The sequence below is a fragment of the Odocoileus virginianus genome, chromosome 19 (genome assembly GCF_023699985.2).
Source record: "Odocoileus virginianus isolate 20LAN1187 ecotype Illinois chromosome 19, Ovbor_1.2, whole genome shotgun sequence".
Lineage (NCBI taxonomy): Eukaryota > Metazoa > Chordata > Mammalia > Artiodactyla > Cervidae > Odocoileus > Odocoileus virginianus.
Genome location: NC_069692.1, coordinates 32,613,802 through 32,639,301, shown reverse-complemented (window position 1 = coordinate 32,639,301; position 25,500 = coordinate 32,613,802). Strand labels below are relative to the sequence as shown.

The window sequence follows — 25,500 nt, the reverse complement described above, 5'->3', positions numbered from 1 at the left end:
AACAGGCCAATCTTAGTGTTTAAATATTTAAGTGAAACTATTTTGTCAACTAAATTGTAAACTACCCAAGAGAAGCCAAGACCTCAGCTTCATGTATATACCCAATAAATCACTGCAATCTGCCATCCTCTGGAAAAACACTGGTGAGATAGCCATATCAGTCCATGGAGAGAGATGGGGATCACACAAAAGGCTCCACTAATCATCAGCAGTACCGGTGTCACAGGTTTTATTCTCTTTAAATTATAATTACTGATTTGGTAAAATTGACATAACACTGGTTCCAACTAAACTAACTTCAGAAATCTGATTAAAGTTTAATTTCTTAGAATGCTCTTTGGCCCTGTAAAGCACCATTTCACCATGTAAGGCACTTAGGAAATGCTGGTTTATCTCTGTCCAAGCAGAAATCTCAGCTCCCTCTAGAACAGCAGTCCCCAATCTTTCTGGTACCAGGGACTACTTTCATGGAAGACAATTTTTTCTCGTGGACCTGGGGTGAGATGGCTTCAGGCTGATGAAAGCACATTATATTTACTGTGTACTTTATTTCTATTATTATTACGTCAGCTCCACCTCAGATTACCAGGCATTAGATCCCAAAGGTGGGGACCCCTGGCCTAGAACTCAACCAAACTAGAGAAGTTACCACACACAAAAAGCACAAAGCTTGGAGGGGTGTGAATGGAAGGACTGAGGAAGGGAAAGAAAACAGGCACTTAAATTTGTGGATTCGAGGATTTTGAAATCCAAATTAAAGAGGGAACTATTCATCTTCTTTCAAAGTATATCAGTTGGTGTCACATAGCTGGCAAGAGTTGCGCTGCCAGAAGTCCCTTCAAAACAAGAGTTAAGATATTATGAACACCTGCCTTCTGCCAGCTACTGTGCTGTATATACATTGTCTCATTTAATCCTTTTCAGTTCTTAAAAATGGCTTTCCAAGTGGCACAGTGGTAAAGAATCTGCCTGCAATGCAGGAAACGCAGGCTCAATCCCTGGGTCGGGATGATCCCTTGGAGGAGGAAATGTCAGCCCACGCCAGTATTCTTGCCTGGAAAATCCCATGGATAGAGGAGCCTGGTAGGCTATAGTCCATGGAGTTGCAAACAGTCAGACACCACTGAGCATGCACACCATCCTTATAAAGTGTGTGCAAATGTCTCCATTTCACAGATGGGAAAACAGAGGATCAAAGGAGCAGAGCCGCACTCAGGGTCTCACAACTGTTGTGCAGCAATGCATGTTTGAACCCAGATACATCTGACACCAAAGTCTGTGCCTTTCCCTTGCAGGTTGCTTCAAATCATACTGTGCTTTTAAAAAAGCAAAATCACAATCCCAGTGCAATATAACTTCCCAGAGTTAGGTCACAGATGGTAAACAGATGGCTCAGACTCAGTCAGCCCACAAACGTTGTCAATGCCCAACAAAAGCAGGTTCCTCTCTTGTGGCCCTTAGCTCTGCCCTCACCATGGATCATCTCTCACCCCTTGCAGCTCCCTGGACCTTGGATGCCTATGGCAGAGAAAAGGAAGTGGGAAGTTACTCCCTTAGACAAAGCAGAAAGTTAAATTCCTCCATTCATAGGCATTCAGATATTTCCAGGTTCCATCCAAACTCCAACCAATCCTTTTTGCATGGTAGCTTAAACACAGACACTGGCACTTCAGCCCAAATGAGTTTTCAATCACCACCTGCTCATCGGCAAGATGTCACAAGCCAATGAGAACAGAAAACAGAGAGGAAAGCCTTGGATAAGAGGAAGAAAGTAGCAGTCTTTTACTAAACTATCAAGATATGCATAATCCAAAAAAAGGAAATCAACTATACTTCAATTAAAAAAAAAGATACACATAATCCACCTCCCAACACATATCTTATATGAAACTTAACAGTGTTTGCCTCATGACTCCACTAAGTCAGAAGACAAATCATACTTCTCTGGAGTTCCAGTAAAGCCTTATTTTGAATTTGTCCATCCATTCACGTTTTTCCATGATGTGACTCAAAGATCAGAACCTTTTCCCCTCTGAACAGCCAGAGACAAGTTGTTGGGCTGGTCATTTAGTCAACACCAAGTGGCTTCCACCCAGGAAGTAAAGGGGAGGTCCTGGGAGACAGTGCCCTCCAGGTCAGGATAACAACACAGGAAGGAGAGAAAGCCAGAGAGGCCTGTGCAAGGGGGAGCAGCCAGACAGCAGCATCACCAAAGGACCAGAGGATGACATGCCTGCCCAGAGCATGCTGGGAAGTTCTCCATCCCCAGCCTCTGAACAGTGTCCCCAGGAGACAACCTTTTCTGCCATTCTCCTTCAAAAACAGAAAAGAGCCAATGTTGCCCCTGCCCCAATGCCCACCTAACTCTCTCTCTCTCTCTAGGAAATAGTCTGCTGCCACAGGAGGTAATTTAGTACCTTATGCGATTTTGTTTTTTAAAAAGGATGAGTTGGTTTGCCAATTCAATGGCTTTTGTTTGTCAAGAACATAAAATGTTAAGTCTAGTTATAGAAATAAAATAATTAGTAATATCAATTTTGTATCTATGTATGTAATCTAAAAACAAACAACTTGATAAAGCAGAAATGTTTGCAGGCCACATTTTTTTCTTACAAAATAAAAACGCCTTAAGGGGAACAAAGACGCATCCTTACCTGAATGTCACTAAGAAGGTAGCACTGCTGATTTAGCCCCTAAAGTGTCAGCATCTCCGCTTACCAATACTTGTGAAGCAGCAACAGGGAGGCAGCGTTTTGCTCCATCACGAGTTCAGATGAAAGCCCATCCAGAAGCTGGGTAGCCTAACCCTGCAGGCCTTACTCATTTAAACCCATTCCTCTTTCCCAGATGCTTTCTCGCAGCCCCCAGCCCCACACAGAGAACCAGGGGATACAGTCAACACTCCAGGCTTTAACCCCGGCTTCACCACTTACTCAACAGACCTGACCTCAGCCTCCTCACATAGGAAATGGGGAGTGTGATCCTGGCCCCAACCACCACACAGAGCTGTCAAAAAAACCAATGAAGTAATGAATGCGACAGCACTTTAAAGAAATGTGAATTCAACATGGGGAAAAATGTTGAGTATAAATGATGAATTCAAGACTACATATGATCATTTTTGACAAAAGAATTACAATTAGTGAAAAGTATATGAAAGGTAAGATTATTTAAATGAGTACTGGTATTAGGCACTGTAAAATTGACTACATGTCCCAGCTCTCTCCTTTAACAAATTGTTTTGGTAGTTATAAAATTACAGTTAATTACTACTAATAGCGTTGACTGTCAAAAAGTACTATCCATACAAATGTGACTTCAATTTGTCTCTATGACAATTCAATTACATAACAAGTCTTTTGAAAAGGACAAGGGATTTTGATGTTCAATTTTATCATAATAATAATTTGACACAATTAAGGATCAATCCTAATTTAAGAGTATACATTGGTATATAATTATTATTTTTAATGATCAAAAACATTAAATCTACTCAACGAGTGCTCCATCTACCTGAGGCACAAGAGTAAATTACTTTACATTTTGATGTAGATTGCTAAGTCAAAAGGTGATTCATTTGACATTATTTTTAATATAAAAGAGTGGTTTTGCTAACCAGAAAAAATAACTACTCAAAAACTACTCATTTTTTATAACTACTCAAATTATTGGTCAAGTTTTTAGAATACATCTTTTAAAATTTCTTAGTAGTAACAACAATAATATCACTGGGCCTTTAAGTTAATTAATTTTTTTTTAAATTTTCACAAAGTATGTTAACACTTAAAAAACCCTTTTAATTGTGAGAACAATGGTTTTATGCAAAGAAGAACAAAAATTATGGGATCTGTGATAATTACAATGTAGATATCCTCTTAGTCCCCCTTCCCCATGAAGGAAGTATGGCTCCTTTGCCATTTGCCCTAACTTATAAACAAATTTACAAGATTACCAGTGGATAGCAAGTTATAAGGACCTCTAATGTAAATTGTCTATATTTGTTCTGCCTTCTCTAACACTTAGAAACTGTAACACAGAAAATTACCTTCTTCTATGTGTTCAATGAATCACTCTAAAACAGGATGTGAGATTTTCCACTGAAACACTGTTCCATCCTAAACTTAGACATAAACAGAGAAGGCTTCTTTACCAACAACAAAAATGGTTGAAGATATTAAATGTATCTGATTCCAAAATTACCAAATCATTCTTGAAAATCTTCTCTTTTACTTTCCAAGTGAAATATGAGATTGTATTGCTTACAATTCCCATTAGAAGTCTAGCTTAAAATACACTAACATTTTACCACTATATGCTACAGAAAAGGACAAGGGGTTTTTATGTCCCCTCATAATATATCATCTATCAATCAGCTTAAATGAGATCACACATCAGTGAGTACTTGATGAATTTCAGTGGCAGACTGTCTTTAATGGCATCAGTAGACTAGATCTCATGTATATTTTTGCAACCTTCTACACACTGTAATTTGAACACTTTAAATGTGCCATCATAAATGGTACAGTGGCTATGTAAGGGAATGTTATTTAAGGATGATGTATCATGATGTCTGTAGTTTATTTTAAAATTATTCAGCAGAGGAAAAAGCGCATACACAAACAGACATACAGAGAGGAAGAGAGAGACATAAAGCAAATAAGGCTTATAGATGACATGTATACGAATATTTATTGTACTATTTTTTCAACCTTTCTATACTTATGAAAATCCTATGTTTTATAAGATTTTAAAATGAAATTTTTATATCTTAATGGTTTATCCTTAAGAGTAGATTATAAAAGTTTGTTTTTAAAACATAAAGAGAATCAAGACCATTCATTTTTCTAGAAATTACTTTTCATAGTTTATTGGGTGTTCCACATTTTCAATTTTCTTCACATTGGGTATTAATGTTTTCCATCTGAACTGCCTATGAATAATTAATACTACTAATTAAACAAACTCAAAGGAATACAAATCCAAGGAAATTACTTAGGCTTTACACAGTATGCTCTTTTTTCACTCTCCACGTGTCTCTGGACTTTGCCCACAGTCACTGTTACTAGCTAGACACTAGCTCCATTCAGCTCTCCTCTTGAAAATAATTAGGGAGTAGGGCCTTGTCAGCCTGTCACCCTTAACACTTATTTCAAAGCCTGTGGGCACCCAAAGTTTATAGAAAGGTTTTTTTTAAAAGCTAACAGGGTATGTGTACCTTATAGAGAGTCATGAGCTGGTCAGTTTGGGGGTGTTTTTTTTCCTGTTTTGGGTTTTTTTAGGGGAAGGGATAGCCCTTAATGAAGAGCTACACAAGCTTCAAGGAACCTCAAAGACTTAGAGAAAAGCTAAGAGAATTTTTAAAATTTTATCATAATGTCTTCTCCTTTTTTCTCCAGATTTTCAGAACATCAACATTTTGTACAGTGGTCATACAAGGCCAGTATAAGTACCACCTGCCTCTAAAATTCCTACACTCACTGTCACAGCCACTAATTAAAACAAGGTAACTGAATATTTCTATTCATCATTGCTTTTATCAGATAATAATGACTGATTTTTCTAGGCATATTTTAACTTGAACAATAAATTTACCATCAGGAAATCAGAAAAATGAGTTTCTTAGGAATGTAGCTCCCACCAACATGTCACACTTTCATTTGACCAATGATTATCTAAAATTCTCTCTATTTCATGACATGAAAACCCCCTCACAATATATGCTATTAAAATGTCTATATTTGGGAAACATCTGGCCTGTCAAGTTATTTGGAGGGGCTTGTGCTTTGCAGTGTATCGTTTGAGGTAGTGTATTTGAAAGGAATTCACTTACCATTCTCAGGCTTCCTAGAGAACTAGCCCTGAAAACAAATGTATGTGGTAGTTCACTGCTACCATAGAGAATCAATAGCCATCTATTTAATTTGCTAAGACAATGTAAATTAGTAACTTCCAGCCAGATGTGTGACATACACATCAAACAAACTGCAACCTGTTCATTATGAAAATCCTGTCAACACACACAGAGCCACTTGATGACATTCCATCTAAGGCAATTTCCACATTTACAGCTATAAAAACTGTTCTCAGAATTTTTATACAAAGAATTGGAGCTGAGACTCATAAAAGGGTAATCAATTTCAGCTTTTCATCTTGTGTGCTTCTGTGTGTTTATTTCTCTTTTCATTCAGCAGTATAAAACATTCAGAAAATCGTGTGCAATGCTATTTTTTTTCTGTAAATCATTTATCCTCATTACATCTTTTTAATCTGATGTAAAGTTGGGAGCCTAATCCTGCAATCTGAAGAAGTGTGTAAAGTGAAGAATGACACAGTCAACAGAAGAAAGAAAGTACACTTACCCACTGGAAAACAAAACAGAATATTTCAAAATGACTCTAAACATAAATTAAGTTTACCCATTGGGAGGTCCAACTTGCATTCTGATCATTTATATGGAGCTGTGTGACTATATACCCTGCTGTTTGATAAAAAATGATTACTAACCACAGGCACCCACCAGAGAACAGAGTGTATGTATAATGCTCGTGATGTCTCAGACATACAAAGCACCTTCTTAAAGAATGTCCATTTCCTTTCCATGGTAAGCAGACATAATTTTTCACTCTTTAATACTTCTACTTCACAAAGTGACTTGTTTTATGAATTATATTTTGCCATTTCTCTTATGTTTATTTTAATAATGTGAAAAGCTGCATTCATTAAAATAGATGGTTTTGGACCCCAAATATTGGTATGTTTTCTGTTCTGTATTAAAATCCACAGCCTTCTTGCTATTACAAAAACTTAAAAGCATCCATTTTAATACCATTTACTAAAATGAAAGAAAGAAAAGTTTCTTAACAACCAGCTATTTTTCTTGAATACTGAATCCTCACTTAAGCCAAATTCATTTTCCAAGTCTACTGAATTAAATTTTCTTATTTAACAGGGCAGAGTAAAGAATCTTATTGCCAAGCATAATATGTCCAACTACTACATTTTTAATTTGCTAATTTAAAAGAACGTGAAATTAATCTATTCCTCATGGCCAATAGTATAGTCTGATTCAAAATAGTACCCTTGAACCAACATCCTATTGTCAAAACAGCATTCCTACTAAGTGCTCATTGTGTCAACCTTCCAAAGTAAATAACTGCTCAGGCTCTCTAAAATCACAAGAATTTCAACCTGCACTAAAAAAATGAAAAACAACAAGAGGTAAGTGCACACCAAAGGGTTCTTCATAAAGGCTTCAACGCTAAGCAATTCTACTTTCACAAACATTATACAGAAAGTGTGTTCTTCACCAGCAGCATACCAGGACATGTGATGAGCCTATAGGGCCACACTGGCAAACAAAAACGATGATTGTTTCTAGAAAGAATAAGGCTCCAGTGTGGTCACCCGGCCGCCCAGCCAGTCTCATCCCCTGGCGGCAGGTGGCTTCCAGGCCGGTCCCTCACCTAGAGAGGACAGGGCAACCGGAGAGCCCCGCCATGACTTGCAGCCTTAGGTCCCGTGGGGTCTCTTCACTTTCTAGAGGTTAAAGTTAGACCCTCCTGGTCACTTAAACCCTCTTTGTGGTTCAGGGACGGAATCACTCTCTCAGAACTCTGAACTTTGATTGGAGACTCTGGTTAAAATTAAGCACTTCAAACCCAGCTTTGAAAAGTGAAACAGATGTCCTGCTTGTTCACTATAAATGGCTCCGTACGTGGGACACTTCTCCCTCTCTCTCCCGAGCTCGCTCTCTCTCTTTCCCTCCCTTCCTCTCTCTTCCTGCCATATTTAATTTTATTTAAGAGTGCGCTTAAAAGGTTAAAAAAGAGAGAGTAGAAATCAAAAATAGACTGCGAAGGGGAAAACTCCTAAAATCTTTCTCTGGAACATAAGGACGGCTCTTCATGATGATGAAAGTGCTAGAGCTGCCACCTCCCAGCGCACTCAGCGCTCGGGGTCAAAACGACCCTTCCCAGCGGACCCCAGCGTCGCCTGCCGTGGCCGTGCCCACCCCCTGCCCCCTCGTGGAGGCCAGCGTCGCCGGGCAGGGGCCGCGTGGTCCCAGACGTGAGGACGTAGGACTCACGTGAGGACGTAGTTGACGCTGACGACGCAGTGCGGCCTGGACGAGCGGCTGTTGTGCACGATGGTGGCGTAGCTCTGCACCCACACCCAGCCGCCGCGCTTCGCCAGGAACCGGTAGTACTTGGTGGTGACCTGCCCCTTTACCAGCACTGATGGAGAGAGAGAAGACGGCTCGTGGTGAACAGACTTGCTCCTGAATCGGCCCAAATGTTATCCCTGGCGGTGGGGAGTGCAGGTCCCCAGGGAGCCCTAAGAGCCGCGCCTGGGCAGGAGGGAGAGACAACCAGAACATTCTCAAACGAACAGTTGGTCCTGTTGAGTTGCATTGAGTCCTCCGGTCCCTCAAGAATTTAAAAAAAAAAAAAAGAGGGAAACACTTAACTCGATATTCTAACTATGGAAGGTCGGGTGTGGGCATCAACGCCCGGTTGCTCACATTCCCTGTCCCGGGAGATTAAGCTCAAAGCAAAGTTGTTTCAAAGCTGAAGTGAGTCAGTGCCAGCTTGAGCCCAGCGGGGCAGTCCTGGATTCCATCTCCATCTTGGGGGAGGGGAGGAGGCGTATCAATAGGGGAACAAGACCCTTCCTGGGAGAACTTCACCCGGGAACTCAGAAACTCCCTCGGCCTGCAGGAGGGCCAGGGGATGATTAGGGAGATGAGCTGGGGCCAGTACTGGGGCAAGGCGCGCAGGGCCTCTTCCAGCAACACCACCGGCCCTGCCCCTTCCCAACCCCGTCCCGCCCCGCCTCCCGCCGGGCAAGGTGGCGTCTTACGCAGGTGGTGGGCGCAGCGCAGGTGGAAGGTGTCGCAGCCGTGCACGTGGTGGTACAGAGTCTTCTCGATCAGGTCCTGAGGTTCGTACCCCGTCAGCTCCGCCACTCTGCGGAGAGTAACCCCGCGCGATGAGCGCGGGCTGCGGGACTACCCCCACCCGGAAGAACCCCTCAGAGCTGGGTGCCCACCCTCAGTTATCAGGGCCCCCTCAGTCACCTCATCCGCAAAACGGGTCGACGAGGAGCTCTGGGCGGCTCAGCTGGGCCGCCCTCCCGCTCGGGGGGACTCTGGCCCCGACCACTCACCTGGAGTCCAGGAAGATGAGCTTCATGTCCAAGCTGGCGCGGAACATGAACATGTTACTGTGCAGTTTGATCTCCGTGACGGCGCTGGGAGGCAGCGAGTGGCCCACGGCCACCAGGCCCACGTTCTGGTAGCAGCCGTCGAAAGGGGACATGTCCAGGCTGTACTGGCGGATCTTCAGGTAGCCGCTGCAGTGAATGACCTGAGGCGGACGGGGAAGGCCGGAGGCTCAGCCACGGGCAGGAAACACCCCAGAAAGGTGGGAAAGGGACTGAAACATTTGCAGGCTCTCCTCGGCCACAAACGCCTGTGCGCCTCAGCCGGTGCACTGAAGTGCCCGCAGTTATGGGGCTCCCACGTGTCTCAAGGGAGTGACGGTTCTGCCCCACTGGGACTCACTTAGGAACTGATGAAAATGCAGAGGCCTGAGCCCGGCCAGCCCTTATGCATTCGGATCGCCAAGTGGGGCCCTGGGATCTGCATTCTGATCCTGTTCGCTGCCATTAAACAAGAAAAAGCTTGCATTCCAGCTAATCTCTGGTTCTTAACCTCTGGCGGGGGAGGGGGCAGAATCCGACCCTATGAGTAAACTCTACGAATCTCCCGAACTTACCGACTGTTTCAGATGCTTTACACATCCCTAAGGCCCATTACCAGCCCCAGGTTAAGATCCCCAGCGTCCAAGGCAGTTTTCGAACCCATGAGACGGAAGCAAGCTTAAAACACAGTCTCCAGCTGTTCACAAAGTTTAATGACCGTTGCCGGGCGGCCGGCCGGTGGAGCTGTGTGACCTTTGGGGCTGGGGAGGAGGAGAGCCGTCCAGGGTGGTCCTGGAACCCCTCTCCCCACCCGCACGCGCCTCCAGTCCTGCCCCTCGGCCCGCGCGCTGCTCGGTGGGCGCGGCCGCCAGGAGGCGTGGATCTTCCCTCGCAGCCACGCACCTTGTAGCCGCCGCAGGTGAGGCCCGCGTTCCTCTTGGCCAAGACGCACTTCATCCTCAGGAAGAAGGAGCGCTCGATCTCGTACTCTGCGGGGGGTGGGGGTGAGGAGCCCGTGAGACAAGCGGCGGCGCCGCGATCCCCGCCACAGCCGGCAGGGAGGAAGAGCTAGCAGCCGACTGCGACGGGTCCCGGCGTCGCTCGCACGCGGGTGCCTTACCCTGGACGAAGTGAGAGTGGTAGGGCTGGTGGGCCGTGAGCACCGCCGTCATCTCGTCGTGGTCCGCCGGGTGGATGTATTCGTAAATGCTGTTTCCGGTCAGCTCTACCTGTAAAGAGGTGGGTATCACCGTCTCCGAGGTGGTGGGACGTCCCACGGAGGGGCTGAGAGATTGAGCCAGGGGATCTGCAGGGGACAGGAGCCTCAGCTCCAGAGTCGATCCTGAGTTCTAATTCCAGTTCTGCCTGCTACCTATTGCTACCTATCTACGCCTCAGTTTCCTTATCTGTGAGAGGAAAGAATAACAATAGTAATTATAGTAATAGTAGCAGTAGTAATAGTAACAGCTCCCTGGCAATCTGGTAAAGACATCATGACATAAATATTTAGCCACCTCCCATGGTCTTTGGTTTAGGCTATAGCGGCTGGAAAAGGCAGCCAAAAGGGCTTGGGGTGGATGCTAAAGGACAATAAGAGGAAGGGGAAGATCCAGATCGCCTGCCAACTGAGATGTTTCCAGTCCAAGAAACACAGAAATGCCTTGGGGAAGCCCCACCCCCACCCCACCCCCTGCCTCCAGCCCTGGCTGTAAATATTGAAGGCTGGAGGTGTGGACCACTCACCTACCTGAGAAAGACCCAGGTGGACTGAGGCTGTCTCAGAGATGTACATGATCTTCCCATCTGGGGCCACCACAAAGATGAAACCATCCAGGGTCTGGGGAGACAGAAACCATTGAATGGAGAGCACTCCGGGCCATTGGGAGAAATTGGGGGTGGGGGGGGACTGATACAGAAGTACAGAGAGATGGAGTAGACAGAGGCTAGCAGGAAGGAGGGCAAAAAAAAAAAAAAAAAATAGCGACAAGAGTTCTTTTGTTCATTCCAAATTTGTAAGCATGGAGGAAGTGGTGGGTGAGGCTACTGTCCTCCAAGACCGAGGATTCAAGAAATGAACAAAGCAGACATATCTACACATACACAAACATTCTGGGGGGGAAACCACAGCCTGTGATAAGATGGGTACTAAGAAAACCAGAGGTTTCCCGTGTCCGCCTTGGAGAGTTTCATGGTGGGACATTCTATAATGGAAAGCGTGCTAGCGGGGTTTGGGGAACAGGAGGCACTGAGAGATGTGGAAGCATTGGCAGTCTGAAAAGTTTGTAGACAGAAGGCAGCTGGCCAGTGGCTCTGGAAAGAGTCCAGGAGAGGGGGATTTAGGAGATGAGAGTCTTTCGGGACAGCAAGTCCACACAGTAGTGCTACAGAGTATATGTGTGTGTTTACACAGATGTAGCAAACTGACAGGCTCTCCATGAAGGGAAATCAGACTTTCACCGTTTCTTTATCTCTGTGAATAAGGCTTCAGTCCAGGCGGTGGAGCATCAGGATGAGTCTGATCCTGCTCTCAAGGAGCCAGAAGTGTATAAGGGACAACAGACCTAAAGCCAATATCATGACCATAGAACTGAATGGACAGTGCTGTGAGGGACTGGAGGCTGAGCAGCCTGAGACCTAGGGAGAATCAGAGTGCTCAGAGAATCAGAATTTAGAAGAGCTGTCTGAGCAGAGCCTTGAAGAGGAAGCCTGAATGTGAAAAGGGAAGGTGGTCATCCTAGACAGAAGAATGATATATAGAAAGCAGGCACTGGGGGAGAGGAGAGGATGCATCTGGTGTATTCAGCATGATAAGTTTGGTGTACCAGAGATGAGGCTGAGGAAATACACTGGTACTGGATTTTTGGGGAGTTTGGGATGTCAGTCTGAGGAATTCAGAGATGCTTTGCAGGCATCAGGTTCCAACAGAGTAGGGAAATAAATATCAGGTTTAAATGTGTGTGTGTGTTGGTGGTATTTTTTGTTTCATTTTTCTGGCAGAATGTGGACAGTGACCTATAGGAGGAAAGAGTGGAGATGAGGAAATCAGGGATGGTCAAGCTTGAATCCGGTGGTTCAGGGAAGACAGTGGGGAAAGAGTCTAAGATGATTCTGGCTGTTGTGGAATTTGTGGTGGCAGAAAGAAAAGCTGAGACTGACTTCAAGATCTTTGAAATTTACAGAGGCATGGTGAGTTTTTGTAAGAGTGGAAGTCTGGAAGAAGGAGATAGTGAGTTCTTGTCTTGGGTATGCTAAACTTCAGGTACAGGCAGATTTCCATTTGGATGTGTCCAGATGGCAGCAAGAAATAAAGGTCTGTTGCTCAGGAGAGGGATGTCTAGACAAGAAGTCATGCAAATGTGGGGAAAGGAGTTGATGTGGTGGTGTTGGCTGAGATAACCCGGGAAGCCTTGAAGCTGTAAGAGGAGAAACAAAGCTGGAACCTTGGGGAAATGCCTGCATTTACAGTCAGACAGTGGTGGGAAAACCTAGAATAGCAAGCAGAGCAGGGGGAAGAATCCAGGAAACTGTGCTACTTTGGAGACTAAGGCAGAATGTCAAGTAAGCCATGTCACCTCCATCCAGTCTTTGCCCAAATGTCACCTTGCCAGTGAGGTTCTCTGCAACTGTCCCACCACTGAAACACAGCCCTCCTCTTCACCCCCTTTTTCTCCATGGCGCCCACACCACTCTCACACTATGCAGAGCACCTGTGTGGATTTGCAAGGCTGCTCTCCTTAGAGTGTCAGCTCCATGAGGCCAGGGCTTTCTGCCTGGCACACAGTTGGACCTCCTGTGTTTATGGAATGAACGAGGTCAGGTAAGATAAGAGATGAGCATCTTATGCTGAAAAGCAAGATACAGCCTGTGCAGAGCACACCCCTGGGAGAGAGGCCAACTGCAGTGGTGTGGGAGTGGGGAGAGCCAGGTGAGCCATGCAAACGGAGAGGACCGCTGAGTCCTGTGAGGAGTTTGGGATGAAGATGAGGGAAAAGATTGGGAGAGGACTAGAAGGGGTGGCTGTTTGGGTTGTGCTCTCTTGTTTATATTGATGAGGAAAGTTAGCTGGGAATATGGAGGGATTTTGGAGGGGGTCAGTTGTTGAGAGGCAACCAATGGAAGGTGTCCCGCAGAAAGGGGAGAGATAGTGCCTTTTCATTAAATTTAGGGGTGTGGAGGCCAGGCCTGGAAGGGAATGCTCACACAGGGCCTCTCTTTGCCCTATGAAACTAAAATCTCTTTTGGCCTCTGGGATTGAAGAATTTTGGCCTCTGGGATTGAGGAACTGAATAGTGATGAGGCTGGAAAGGCGAGGCCACTCCTGCCATGAGATGCTGAGCATGCCTGGCCAGGGAGGGAGGACCATCTCAGAGTCCGCAGTCTGATGCTGAGGCTCCCACATGAGGCGCTTTGGTGGACTTGAATAACAAGAATAAGGGGGTGCAGGGTGGGATACAAGTGTCAAGCCTAAAAATTCCACGGGGAGTTTTACTATTTTAAGTATTTGCTAGGCTACTTACTCGGGCAGTGGACAATTTCAAACGGTGTACACTGCAAACAACGTGGTGATGGGCGCCTCCACAATGGATAAACTCATTACCTGGGGAGGTGTGTGTGCTACAGCGAGGGTCCCTGCACAGCCTGGCAGGGCTGGGATGAGGGCGCCTGGAGCGAGGAAGGAGCCCCGGGAGCTACAGGGCGCAGATGAAACGAGTTGTGGTCGCAGCTGCATCCGGAATGTGTGGGCTTAAAGCACTGACGGGCATTTCTACCAGATCCCGGCTATTTCCGGGATAAATTCTTCATTTCGGACGGTTGTGCAGCCGGGCTTCGGCAGCTTGGCCTGAGGACTGTGGTTCCCTCTGCCGAGTGGTGTCAGATGGCGCCCCCTCCCTCGGTTCAGCCGTCCTGATTGTGGCCTTAGCGGGCTCCCCTCCAAACCCAAGGCGCCCATTGTCACCTGCTCGCCCTCTCCACGTGGCCAGGAGACTTCCACACCTAGCGAGGTCAGGAGCCTAACATTTTAACTTTATAAGGAGTCACAGGGGCTGCGTGTGAGACGGCCACCTCGGAACAGTTCCCCATTTTCTGGGGAGCAGGGAGCCTGGCTCGGGCCCTCGCATACACGCCGCCTCAGTACCTGGAGCAGGTGCGAGCCCAGTTCGCGGCCCACGTTGTCCAGGGGGCTGGTCCTGCTCGAGTGGCCCCACGCCTCGCCGAGCCCTGCGAAACATAGAGACACCCTTAAAAGATGCACTCCGAGCCGGCTGGCGGTTTGAGGAGTTTAGTGGTTCTGTCACCCAGGCAAGCTTTCACTCACAACCGGACACCGTCCGGCTCCCTCTCCACCTGGACCGCGGGGACGCCGGCGGGTCAACTGCTGCTCCGCCTCTCGGCTCCAAAGGAGTTTAACTGACGCCAGACTCCCTCTGCCTCTGCAAGACCGGCCCCGGCTTCTCAGGAAGGACAGGGTCCTGGCTGAGCGTCCCACTCACCCACCCCGGCAGCACCCCAAGTGGCCTCGTTTGAGGGCAGTCTGTGCCCAGAAGGGGCCCGACACAACACCAGAGCGACAGCTTTTGTGTAGGTTCACTAGTGTGCTTAGAAGGGCGAGGGAACTCCTTCTCACCACGAGTCTCACCATCCTCCTTATCACGAGGCCGCGAGTGTCCACACGTTCAGCGAACACCGCGGCCCGCCCAGGACGACCCGAGACTGCGGGCCAAGGCCAGCTCGTCCTGGTGGGCCTTCTGATTGGCTGCGGGGCTCTCCAGCCCTCTTCCTCCCCTTGGCCTCCTACTTTAAAACGCTCTGAAAAAACTCGTCTGCTTGGGGATGGCTTCCAACATCAGCTACCCTCCGCAACCCTTCCTCTGCCTTTCCTCTCTCCTAGCAGACCCCCCTTTAAGGGGCCTAACCTCAGGGCCCCACCCCCACCCCAAGAAAAACCCAGGGGCTTTTCTGAAAGCCACTTATTTTCAGGTGCTAACACCATCTTACAATATTTACGTCCCTGTTTGGACATAGGGAATCATTCCCCTTCTCTAATTCCCGGGCATCAACTAGTAACAAAGATTGCCCCTTCCTGTCCTTGATGCTATCACCTTAAGCTCTCCCCAGGCTTTGCCACAAATCAGTTCTCTGGTGATGTCTGAAAAATAAACCTCCCTGTATGCCCGTGGCTCATTTTTCAAAATTTAATATGGAGTCTGCTGTAGTACCTGTTTTCAGGAAGAAAATGAAAAGACAGAAGAAACTTGCCGTGGTTAAACTACTTATGGGTAATATCTTTTAACAATGTTGCTGCTGAAATTAACATAACTAGGTACTCCAATTCTTTTATGCTTCCACCATTGAACAAGGTTAAACGTGATAAAAACGGGGGGGGGGGGGGATGATTTACTGAATTACTGCGTTACGGGACAGATCACTATGAAGTACCCAATGACAAACACTCGCATTGTAAATGGGGGTGGGGGCGGATCTTTCAGAGTAAAACGCGGAGTTGGGACTCTTAAAACTGCTTCCGAAGCCAGCGATCAAAACCCTGGTAACGAGTAACCGTGAGCGCCCCTTAAGCTCGAATCGGGTTTTTCTGGGTGTTTGCACATCTAAATAAATCTAACGATTTCCCCACCGCTCTGCAAACACTGATCCGCCCCCACCAGCCCCCGCCCTCGCCAGGACTCCTCTCCATTCCTCGCGTTGGGCAACTCCTCCTGATTCTTCCTCCCGCCCCAGTTTCCCTCCCCAGGGTGACTTCACTGCCCAGGTCCCTGCGGTCCTCCTGGGCCGTTCCGAAGGGCCCTGCCGCAGCAGCCGGCACACACACAACCCTTCGCCTTGTTACTTTGCCTTAGCTCCTGCCGTCTGAGTCAAGCTCTCTTCCTTAGTTTCTGGCACGACCCACTCATGTTTTCACCCCCGATCACACATACCCACCCAGAAGAAGTGGCGGGAGGGTGTAGTCGAGGAGGTCGCACGGGGGAGTGGGGAAAGGATCCTGCCGGGAGAGCCCGGGACTCGGGTGGCGCAGGCCCTTGGACGCTGGGGCCCAACCGAGGCCTGAAAGCCCCGAACTTCCTGGGGCGAGGGGCCAGGCGCTCGTCGGGCAGGGAGCTGGCTGCGGCCGCCTTGCGAAGCTCCCCAAAGGGTGTGAAACTTTCTCGTGGAGCCAACAAACGCCTTATTCTACAATTACGAAGGTTCCCCAAAGCGGCTGGGGACACCGGGGCGCCGCCTCCTGACCCGAATCATCTGAAACCACCCCCCACCCCCCGAGCTGAGCTCAGAGTTGAGTACTGGTTCCGAACTCCCGGCGCCAGCCTCGGCTGGTTGTGGTCTCTGGGGGCGGCCTCATTAGTATGCGCCTACGAGAGAAAAGTAAGACTTCCCTGCAGGTTAATAAACAGCTGGGCCGGGCAGAGGGTGACAGGAGCCTCCCGCGCCCTCTCCTGTAACCCCCACCCCCTCACCTTTTAAGGAAACTTTTGCTTTCACGGAGCATTGCCTTCTCTCCTGTTCCCGGTTGAAACCTCCCGCACACGGTTGTGTCTGGGTTAATGTTTTATAAGCAACTGGCTGCCTTCCTCTACCTGTCGAGCTTTTCTGACCTAAGATCAGGGCTCTGAGCTCTCTTTTCATCCGGCCCAGGACACCTTCCAAGCCCAGGGCATGGGTTTCATTTCTCAAAAAGCCGGGGCTGGGGTGGGGGCAGAGACCGCTCTCCCTGGACCCGGTCACCTTCCGCCCGCACTGACGCGCTCCCGCCCCCAGTTTCTGTTGGAGAGGGGGGTAAGCTGAGATTTCGTTTCTGCACTTGACCTACCGCAGAAAATTCGCAAATCCTTTGATTGTCTGTTTAAAATGAGGAGGAAACCAGCTCCCTTTGCGGCAGGATTACAGTGGGAACAAGATCTAAAGATTCTCTTGTAATTCGGTGAGGCCGAGGGAACGGGGTTTTGCAAAGGAGAGAAGGAGCTCTACGAGGGAGGCGATAACTAAATCGGGTTTTAGACAAAAGGATTTTCCCCAGCTAAAGTGGCCGAAGACAAAGGAAAACATAATCTATTTTGGAAGATTTCCAAGATATGCCACATTAACCTTAGCAGATAAATTTTTCTTCTCCCCGCCCCCTCTCCCCTTAAAGTCTGGTTTATCATATTTACATAAGTAGTATTAGAAGGGATGTATCTATTATGGATCTAAAGGACTAGCTCACATTTCATGTGAAGTCCCGGGCGAAGTTTCACTGTTGCTTTACCCTCAGTGCGCCGTTGAGCCATTTCCATTTAAATACCCCCTGACCCAAGGATTACCTCAATGGACTGACTGCACGGGTTTTGTAATTTCCTGAAAATGAGATTTCGATTTCTAAAACAAGAAACCAATTAGTAACCAAATGAGGCGAAGTAGATCCACTAAAATTGACCTAATCCCACAGGCACAATTTAGGCCCGTTCTTGGCGAATGAATGATGAGCCCCAGTCTAGCGTGAGCCCAAAGCATCATCCAGCTGTGTTATTGCAAGCAGCAAAAATAAATTGATCGAGCTTTTCCTTCGGAATGAGTTTCATACCCTTGACAAAATATAGATTACAGACCAGGTATCTCCTCCTTCACCCAGTCAGGAAGAGGAGGAGGAGAAGAGCTTGTTCTACTGTTCCCCCCACCCCCACCCTCCTTTAATAGATAAACACTGTATCTCAATAGAAAGGTGTTCTCCTTATGGTCCTTCCCGGGAACCTTCAATTCTTGGATGACGGGGAGCTGTCCCATGACCTGACCATAACTCGGTGACTGAGACGGGGAAAGCTCTCCGAGACCCCGCTTCTAACTTCTGGTCCCGGGGGGCTTGTCTCAGCCGTCTGGTTTGTCCACAGGGCCTCGCGTCCTCACAGAGCGTACTGTGCAACCCTTTCAGCCCTAGAGCAAGCGGTTTTCGTGTTCCGGCTCCAGGAGCCTCAGCGGCTGGGCTCTCAGGGGCAGAGAGGGCCGGAGATCAGGAGCGTTTCGCCCAGACCGAGCGGTCTGGAGCGGTCAGTGGGCAGCAGGCTGCTTCGCGCACCGAAACGCACTCAGTACCCCGACCTGGGACGCCCGGCGCGGCCTCTGGGCCACCTGGCGGGTGTGGCCCACCTTCCGACGACGTCGGTGGCCGCGCGGCGCTGGGGTTTGCCCCGCGCAGGGTCCCGGGCCCCGGGCCCCGCGTGTGCCCGGTGCTCCCCTGACTGCCTGCGAGACCCCCAGCCGCGCCCACGGGTATCCACTTCTGTCGGTGTGAACCTGGGGTGGAGACCGACGGACGCAGCGCTGACACGCTCTGCGCGCTCCTTGGTGCTTCGGCCCTGAGCTAGGGCTTCCCGGACGGGGCCGAGCCCGAGAGAACAGGAACTGCAGGAACGAGGACCGGCCGGGTCCGGCTAGGTCCCGACGAACCTGGGGAACGGACACGCACGAAGGGTGGACAAGAGTGTGCGACGGCTGAGAGCCTCACACGGTGTCTCCCCAAGACTCCCGACCTTCGAGGCTGGCCGGGCTGGGCGTCCAAAGACCGGCGCGGGCGAGGCCGGTGGGTCTGCCCCGCTGCGCGGGCCTGTCGCGCTTCGGTTCCACTTGGCGGTCGGGACGCACAGCTTTGCCCCTCGGGCGGCATCTTGGCTTTAGAGGAGTTTTAGAGGAGGGCCGGGCCTGGGGGCAGGGGCCCGCGCAGCCCCAAGCTCGGCGGGCTGAGACGCCCTCACGCCCCAGGAAGACGGAAACATGGACCCGCGCGGAGCGGGAGGAGACACCGCGCGGAGGCCGCGAGCTGGCGCACTCTCTGCCACCGGGGCCAAGGCGGGCGGGTCACTGGCTGCCGCCGCAGGGAGAGAATAGGCCGCACGGCGGGGATCCGGCCCGCGGGCCGTGGCCTACAAGCCTCCCCGGCCGCGAGGTGCGGCGGGGGCTTCGACAAGGTCGCTGTCCCTGGACTGGTCTGAGCCACGGAGGTCGAGGTATTGATACCGCTCCGGAGCCGCCTGCCCAATGGCGCTACCGGAAGAAAGAGCTTTGCTCCTCAATGCTCAGACCCTGTTTTAGTGTTTCTGATAAGGAGGCCCGTTGCAAAATAATTGAGGATTCCCCGTCCCCATGCAAAATTTAAAATTCCGTGGACCACAGACTGACAATGGGTGAACAGCTATTATCATAAGGTTTTAGCTGGGACTAAACCTTATTCTCTTGAGAAATAACTTATCCGACAGAGAAATGAGGCAAGAATTCATAGATTTGAATTCTGTGTCCACATTTGTATGTGCAAAACCTGGAATCTGCCAAGATTCCCCCAGATTGAAAAATAACTCCCCCTAGAACTCAGGTTTGTCCTCTGGAAATTTAACCTGATTTTAGTTTCAGAGAAGTGTACCCTACTTAAAAGTATTCTACCATAGCTTATCATACCATAGTTTTGCTGTTGCAGCTATTGTTACTGTTATTAATGATTACTCCTTTTTCCTAAAAAAAAAAAAAAAAAAAAAAGTACTTTTTCCATTGATCTGGTCTACAATTTCTAGCACATAAATCTGCCTTGCAAATGCTCTGCCCAGAGTTTAGTTCTGCACTCTACATTTTAAGTCAACATCAAAACTGGAATTAAACAGAGAAACCCAGCGTGGAGCATAAACTGTGCTTAAAGGCGTTTAAATGAGAAAAACTTCTGTAAGAAAATAAACATGGAAACCTAATGCTCAATCATTTCCCCAAGCAGCAAGAAAAACAGCCTTAAATCACCCATCCACGTGGGAAATGGGGCCTCTTTTCCTCTTTCAGTTCTCAGCCTCAAAAAAATATAAGGTGATTAAGGATTTCAGTCTTGAGGTGAATATTACAGCAAGTGTCTATGGAGGTTTGTTTAATCATCCTTTTCTTTCCAGCCTTTGTAGAGACTTTCCTACACAGTTACTGATTTCAATTCTGTTATTACTTTGATTTTGCCAAGACATGTTGACAAAGAAATGGCAGTAATGTTACCAAGATACTGAATGGCCATAGATTTGAAAACATTTGATCTTTTCAAAGGCCACACTATGCAATCCACTATGCCCCCAGTATTATAACTGGATAACAAATACATATTTTAGTTGAACTTTTTCTTTTTTGTATACAAATCAAGTCATAACATCTCTTTTTTTATCTTGCCTTTTTGGCTTTGAGAACACCAAACACATATATATCCAGATATGCCAACTTTTCCTTTGCAAGGCTATTTTAGAATAGAATATGTTACCACTTGGGATAGGCAGTTCTAATGATTTCCCACTAATTGTCCCAGAGTTTTTGTTTTTATTTTTACTATGAAATTTCCAACTTAATACTTTATTCTTAAGTATTCCAGGGGCCCATATCCCATTCTTCTGTTCCTTCTCCCTTGATTTTTACGCTCAGCAGCTCAATTTTGTCTATTGAGATAAATAAAAGCTGAAATTTGCTCCCAGACAAGGAATTTACTAGACTCCTGGGGGCAGGGTAGGTAGGAATTGTATTCAACAAATGGGGGGAGGGTAGCTATATTTTAAGGATCTTTCATTTTTTTTCATGTGTAAGGATGGAAGGATTTCTGTTTAAGTCTTTTGGCATTACAGGGTATTATAAATAAAATGTAATATGAGCAAAAACAGTAAAGTTTTATAGTCATTTTTATGCCTAATAACCGATGCCACCAGATTTAGAATTATTTTAGATTATATACTTTGCAAAACCCATCCGTTACATGTGATAGCAGGCTTATTGTGATGAAACAGTTACCTTCATCTCACCCTTAAAAATTTGTTGAAGACCTACTATGTGCTAGGATCGTGTCAAGACAGATGTGAAAATGTACTTCATTTTCGAACAAATTCTTTCCGTCTCTCCACACTAAAATATATTACCTCCATAAAAAGTGCTCAGTTCCCCCCACTGCCATGGACCTAATCTTGCCCACCTTTCTGCCTTCAGGCAGCAGCTGAATCCAAATTTGGCACCCTCTGCAGGTTGCGCTTGGTTCTGCGGCCTTGTGATTATTTCGCTCCTTCTGAAAACGGCTGGTTTTATTGTTTGTTGCTGTTGTCCTTTAATTTAAAGGGCTGAATCTGGGTTTTGGACTGTTGAAGCTAATCTAGCCTCAAAATTAAAACCTCTTCCCTAGGAACCAGCTGTCCGGATGACCCTAACTCACCCGGTGGAGGCTTCGGGTGAGTTATGAGCTCAACAGTAGCTGGGGAAATAAATGATGTGCCCAGAGTTCACACATCGTCCATCCCCTCCTCCCCATAAACTCGCAAGTATCCAAAGAAGGGAGAGGCAGGAGCGGCCCCTGGCCAGATCTCTGAAGGAAGGTGAGTGGAGCTGCAGAAAGTACAGTCGCCTTTAAAGTAGCCACAGGGGACAGGCCTGGTCAACAAGGGGACTCCAGCGGGAGTCTTCACCCGCGCTCTTTTTAAAATTAATGAGAAGTTGGCTAAGAGGGTTTACTTTTTGTTCCTCCTATTTATCACGCAATTTATAATTTGTGGAGTTAGCATTAAACAAGAAAGCTTGCTCTCTTAAAAACAAAACCAGAACAACAAAAACCAGCCCGATTCCCTCTGGCCGCGCCTGCCCGGGGTCTGCCAGACCCAGAGGAGCCCCTGGCCCAGCGACTCCCGGGGCTCACTGTCCCTCTCTGCGCCCGCCCGGGGAAGCCGACCCGCTATTCTTTTCCTCCGCGATTACTCGCAGCCTCACAAGCAGCACCATATGCTGCTTCTGATCAAACAGCGAGCGACATCGGCACCGATAATTGACGAGACCCGCTAGAAATCACGCAGAAAGGGAGCCCACTGAGACCGCAGGGGCTGACAAATCACTGCTAATAATCCTGTTAGGAACAGAGCGGCCAGCGGAGTTCGCAATAGCTTTATTTTTATAAAGTAGGCGCTGACAGTATAAAGACAACGATATCTCTTTTTTAAACAGAAGGCAATGTAGCATAATAGAAATTTTCCCACCGGCAATTCTCAGCACAGGTTGAATGGGAAATGTGGTTTTTTTTTATTACATAAGTTGCCCCTCTTTTTTTTTTTTTCTCTCTCTCTCTTTTCTTTTTTTTTAAAAACTTTTCAGGTATGTTAGGTTTTGATTCCTCTCGTAGTTTCCAAGGTCAGATGAAATTGTTCAAGGAACTGCTTTAAGACAAAATGACCATAATACTACTTATAGCTTTGGGCTAAAACTGAACTATAAAAGTTGTCCTTTAGTGCTCCTGACTAATTTGGGGGCATGTTTTGCAAGATCTTGATTCAGATAATAACTTGTAGTCAAAATGAAGCAAAGTGAAACTCAAAGCCCAATAGTGATTCTTTCCTTCCTTCTTCTCCCTAAAATAAACAACAAATTCCAAACATCCAGAATCAACAATAACATAAATCTCTCTGGGTCAAATAAGATGTTCTGGTTTGTAAATAAACAGCGTTCCTTCTCTTGAATTTGTTTGTTTAGTATTCTCTCTTTTACACTTCCAAATCGTCCTTCCACAGCAAAGACATATCTAAAATATTTTTTAAAATCTGTTTACGTTATTTGAATGTAAATAAAGGAAAAGATGGGGAAACAGAAGAGAGACGAGTCCTTCACCTACTGAATATAAATGGTTTTATACAAGACAGTGTTCTATGAAGGGTACTTTGTCCTCACACAGTGAATCTTGATAATCTAAAAACACATTTTAAATCATGTCAACAGTTCAGCTATTCTAACTTCTAGGCCTTATAAGACAATTTTCCCAGGGATTCATTTGCCAACCTGCCACCTAAAAGATATTTTCTAAGCAGGCAAGTGATCTTAATTCCATCTTATATCTCAGAAAAAAAAATATCAAGCTCAGAGTTGCAAATCAGAGTTAGTCTCAGAATCTGTGACCATCTCAACAACTCAGAATAAATTTGCAATAAGTAGTCCAGAGACTGGGTAAATTCAGAACATATTTGTTCATGAACTTGCCTGCTCCTCATCTGCTGAATTACTGACATATTGAGAAATTATTATCTCCTTGTACATGGGTCTGTCTAGACATAACAAAATTAGAAGAATTTAGAGGTGCTCCTGCTCTCTACTAGATATAAATCTAATAAGAGGAATTAAAAAAGAAAGTCATGTTTGGGTTAGTAGTACTTCCGACTGAGCCCAGTTATCTAAGTGTTGACAAAAGCACCGCTGGGCTGCTTCCCAATCAAACACATCTGATGGACAGAAGAGAAAGTATTAGTGGGGGAGCAGAAAGAGCCACAGAAAGGCAATAGAAATTCTAAATCCAGCGAGGTCCTTAGTTATTCCAGCATGCTAAACTTCCCTTTGCAGTGTGTGTAGGTAAGTATGAGTGCACTTCTCTGCCGGTAGTGTAGTCATCCACTGGCAAATCCCTTACCCCTTCTACCTTTGAAATTCCATCTGGTCAAAGTTACTTACCTTCTGGGAACACTACTCTCATTTTGAGATAGCTGGTGGTGAGTCTGATTATGGATGCTTTGTCCAGCTGCGAGGTGATAGCTGAGGGCAAAGGCAGTAATTTAGCCAGTTCATAAAATTCACTGTTTTCCTTCTCCCTCCTAGTCCGGGCAGCATTTTTGGACTTCTCTTTCATCGTGTCTCGTTCTCCCTTTCTTCTTACAACATAAGTTCCACAGATTCATCCAAAATCAAAAATAAACTTTCAATTAGAGATCATATTTGGCAAAAAATATAAAGCATACTTTGACGACACTTGCTTCAGTGTTTTGATGGTAGTGAAAGAACAGCAACGGTGAACAGATATTTTTCTTTAAAAATTAGGAATGCGAATAAATTGCTGATCCACGGCAAGCGATCTCGACAATCCTAGGCGTAGCTGGGTATCAAATGCCAGCAGGAACCCCGAAGAGCCAGCCTTTTCTTCGGTTCCGCGCTGCAAACACCGGTCCTCGGGAGATGGACATAATAATCCCCGACGGGTGCTCTCAGTCCCGAGGCCTTGGCGGCGGCTCCGAGCCCCTCGGGGAAGAACACGATTGCCGCACCACTCTTTCAGGCCACTGTGAAGACAACAGCATCAGAGCGTCAGACATCTGCGGCTCCACACTCACTCACGCGCTCGCCCCAATTCTGGAGGAGATGGCCGGGAAGGGCCTCAGCGCGCCTCCGCTTTTCCTTGCCAGGCTCAGTGTTTTGGTTGGTTGGTTGGTTGGTTAAGATTTGGAAAAATCAGCAGCGAGACTGAGTCCCCGGCAAATAATATTCGCCTTCTCTCACCCCCGTCAGACACATTCTCCAGCCCCCTGGGAAGTTGCCCAAACCATAGGTCTCGGAAGACCCTTAGGAGCCCCAGGCCAGGCGTACGTTCCCAGGAAGGCAGGTTTCTGCAAATCAGAATTTCTCCGCAGCGCTCGGGCGCCTCTCGGTCCCCCCACTTCGGTAGGTCCGGAACTTGACTCTAACTTGGGTTTCAAGTCTCAGCGATTCCTCAAAAAGTGGCACTTATACATCGCGTCCCTCGGGACTGCCGAGGAGGCGACCCAGCGCTTCCCCTGCCCAGTGGGGGCGGCAGCACGCCGGGCACGGCAGCGCCAGGTTAACAGGTGGCACATTCGCGACAGCCCCTCGCAGGCACCGGAGGGCGGGAGGCGCCTGGCCTCTCCTCCGCCGTGGAGCCGCGGGCGCCACTGGGCGGGCGCGGGGCATATTCCGCTTCACCTACCTTCAGTCCCTGCCGGGGCAAAGCATGCGGAGGCGCCCACCTCTTAGTTGTGCTCAGCCTACCGTCCAACTAAGCCATTCCGCGGGCCTCACCGCTTCCCACCAGCAGAGAGGAGCAGAGCGCGCCCTGGCTCTCTTCTTCTTTCGGTCATGAATTGGGGGATGGGTGCGAGGGAGAAGCGGGGCGGGGCGGGGGGGGGATTCGGGCTTTGGGACGGGTGAGGTGGCTTTAGAATCCTCCTCCTCGGTAGTTGTTACGAAGGAAGTATTATTGCTAATTGGAAGCCGAAAACGCCCCCCTGTAACTTCTTTATGGCTTTACAGGGTTTAGCTTCAACTTCACTCCCGGGCTCCCTCTCTCCCGCCCTCTCTTAATGCCACTCAAAACCTCCTCGTTTATGATTGGCTTGCTCCGTCTCGGGGTGCGGCGCTTATTGGCCAACAGGCCTGAGTGACGCGTGCACGAACCGAGCTTCCCCGCCTCCGCCCCCTCCCAGCCGCGCGCCACAGCTCTCCGCAAGCCGCCTAGCTAGCCGCGTGGCTGTAACGCTCCTAACTAGCCCCGAGCACGGGAGT

General features: G+C 47.6%; 1 protein-coding gene across 1 annotated transcript in view; it reads right to left on the bottom strand.

Annotated features, from left to right (window-relative positions):
- Positions 1 to 25,277, bottom strand: part of SIM1 (SIM bHLH transcription factor 1) — a 74,392-nt gene extending 49,115 nt beyond the window's left edge. The window contains exons 1-9 of the mRNA XM_070450060.1: positions 24,926 to 25,277; positions 23,662 to 24,263; positions 14,339 to 14,421; positions 10,949 to 11,038; positions 10,322 to 10,430; positions 10,105 to 10,190; positions 9,166 to 9,365; positions 8,860 to 8,966; positions 8,087 to 8,234 (exon numbers count right to left, since the gene is read on the bottom strand). Of these exons, the coding sequence (XP_070306161.1) occupies positions 8,087 to 8,234; positions 8,860 to 8,966; positions 9,166 to 9,365; positions 10,105 to 10,190; positions 10,322 to 10,430; positions 10,949 to 11,038; positions 14,339 to 14,421; positions 23,662 to 23,836 (998 nt within the window). The 5' untranslated portion in view covers positions 23,837 to 24,263; positions 24,926 to 25,277. The remainder of the gene's footprint in view (positions 1 to 8,086; positions 8,235 to 8,859; positions 8,967 to 9,165; positions 9,366 to 10,104; positions 10,191 to 10,321; positions 10,431 to 10,948; positions 11,039 to 14,338; positions 14,422 to 23,661; positions 24,264 to 24,925) is intronic.
- Between the last annotated feature and the right edge of the window lie 223 nt (positions 25,278 to 25,500).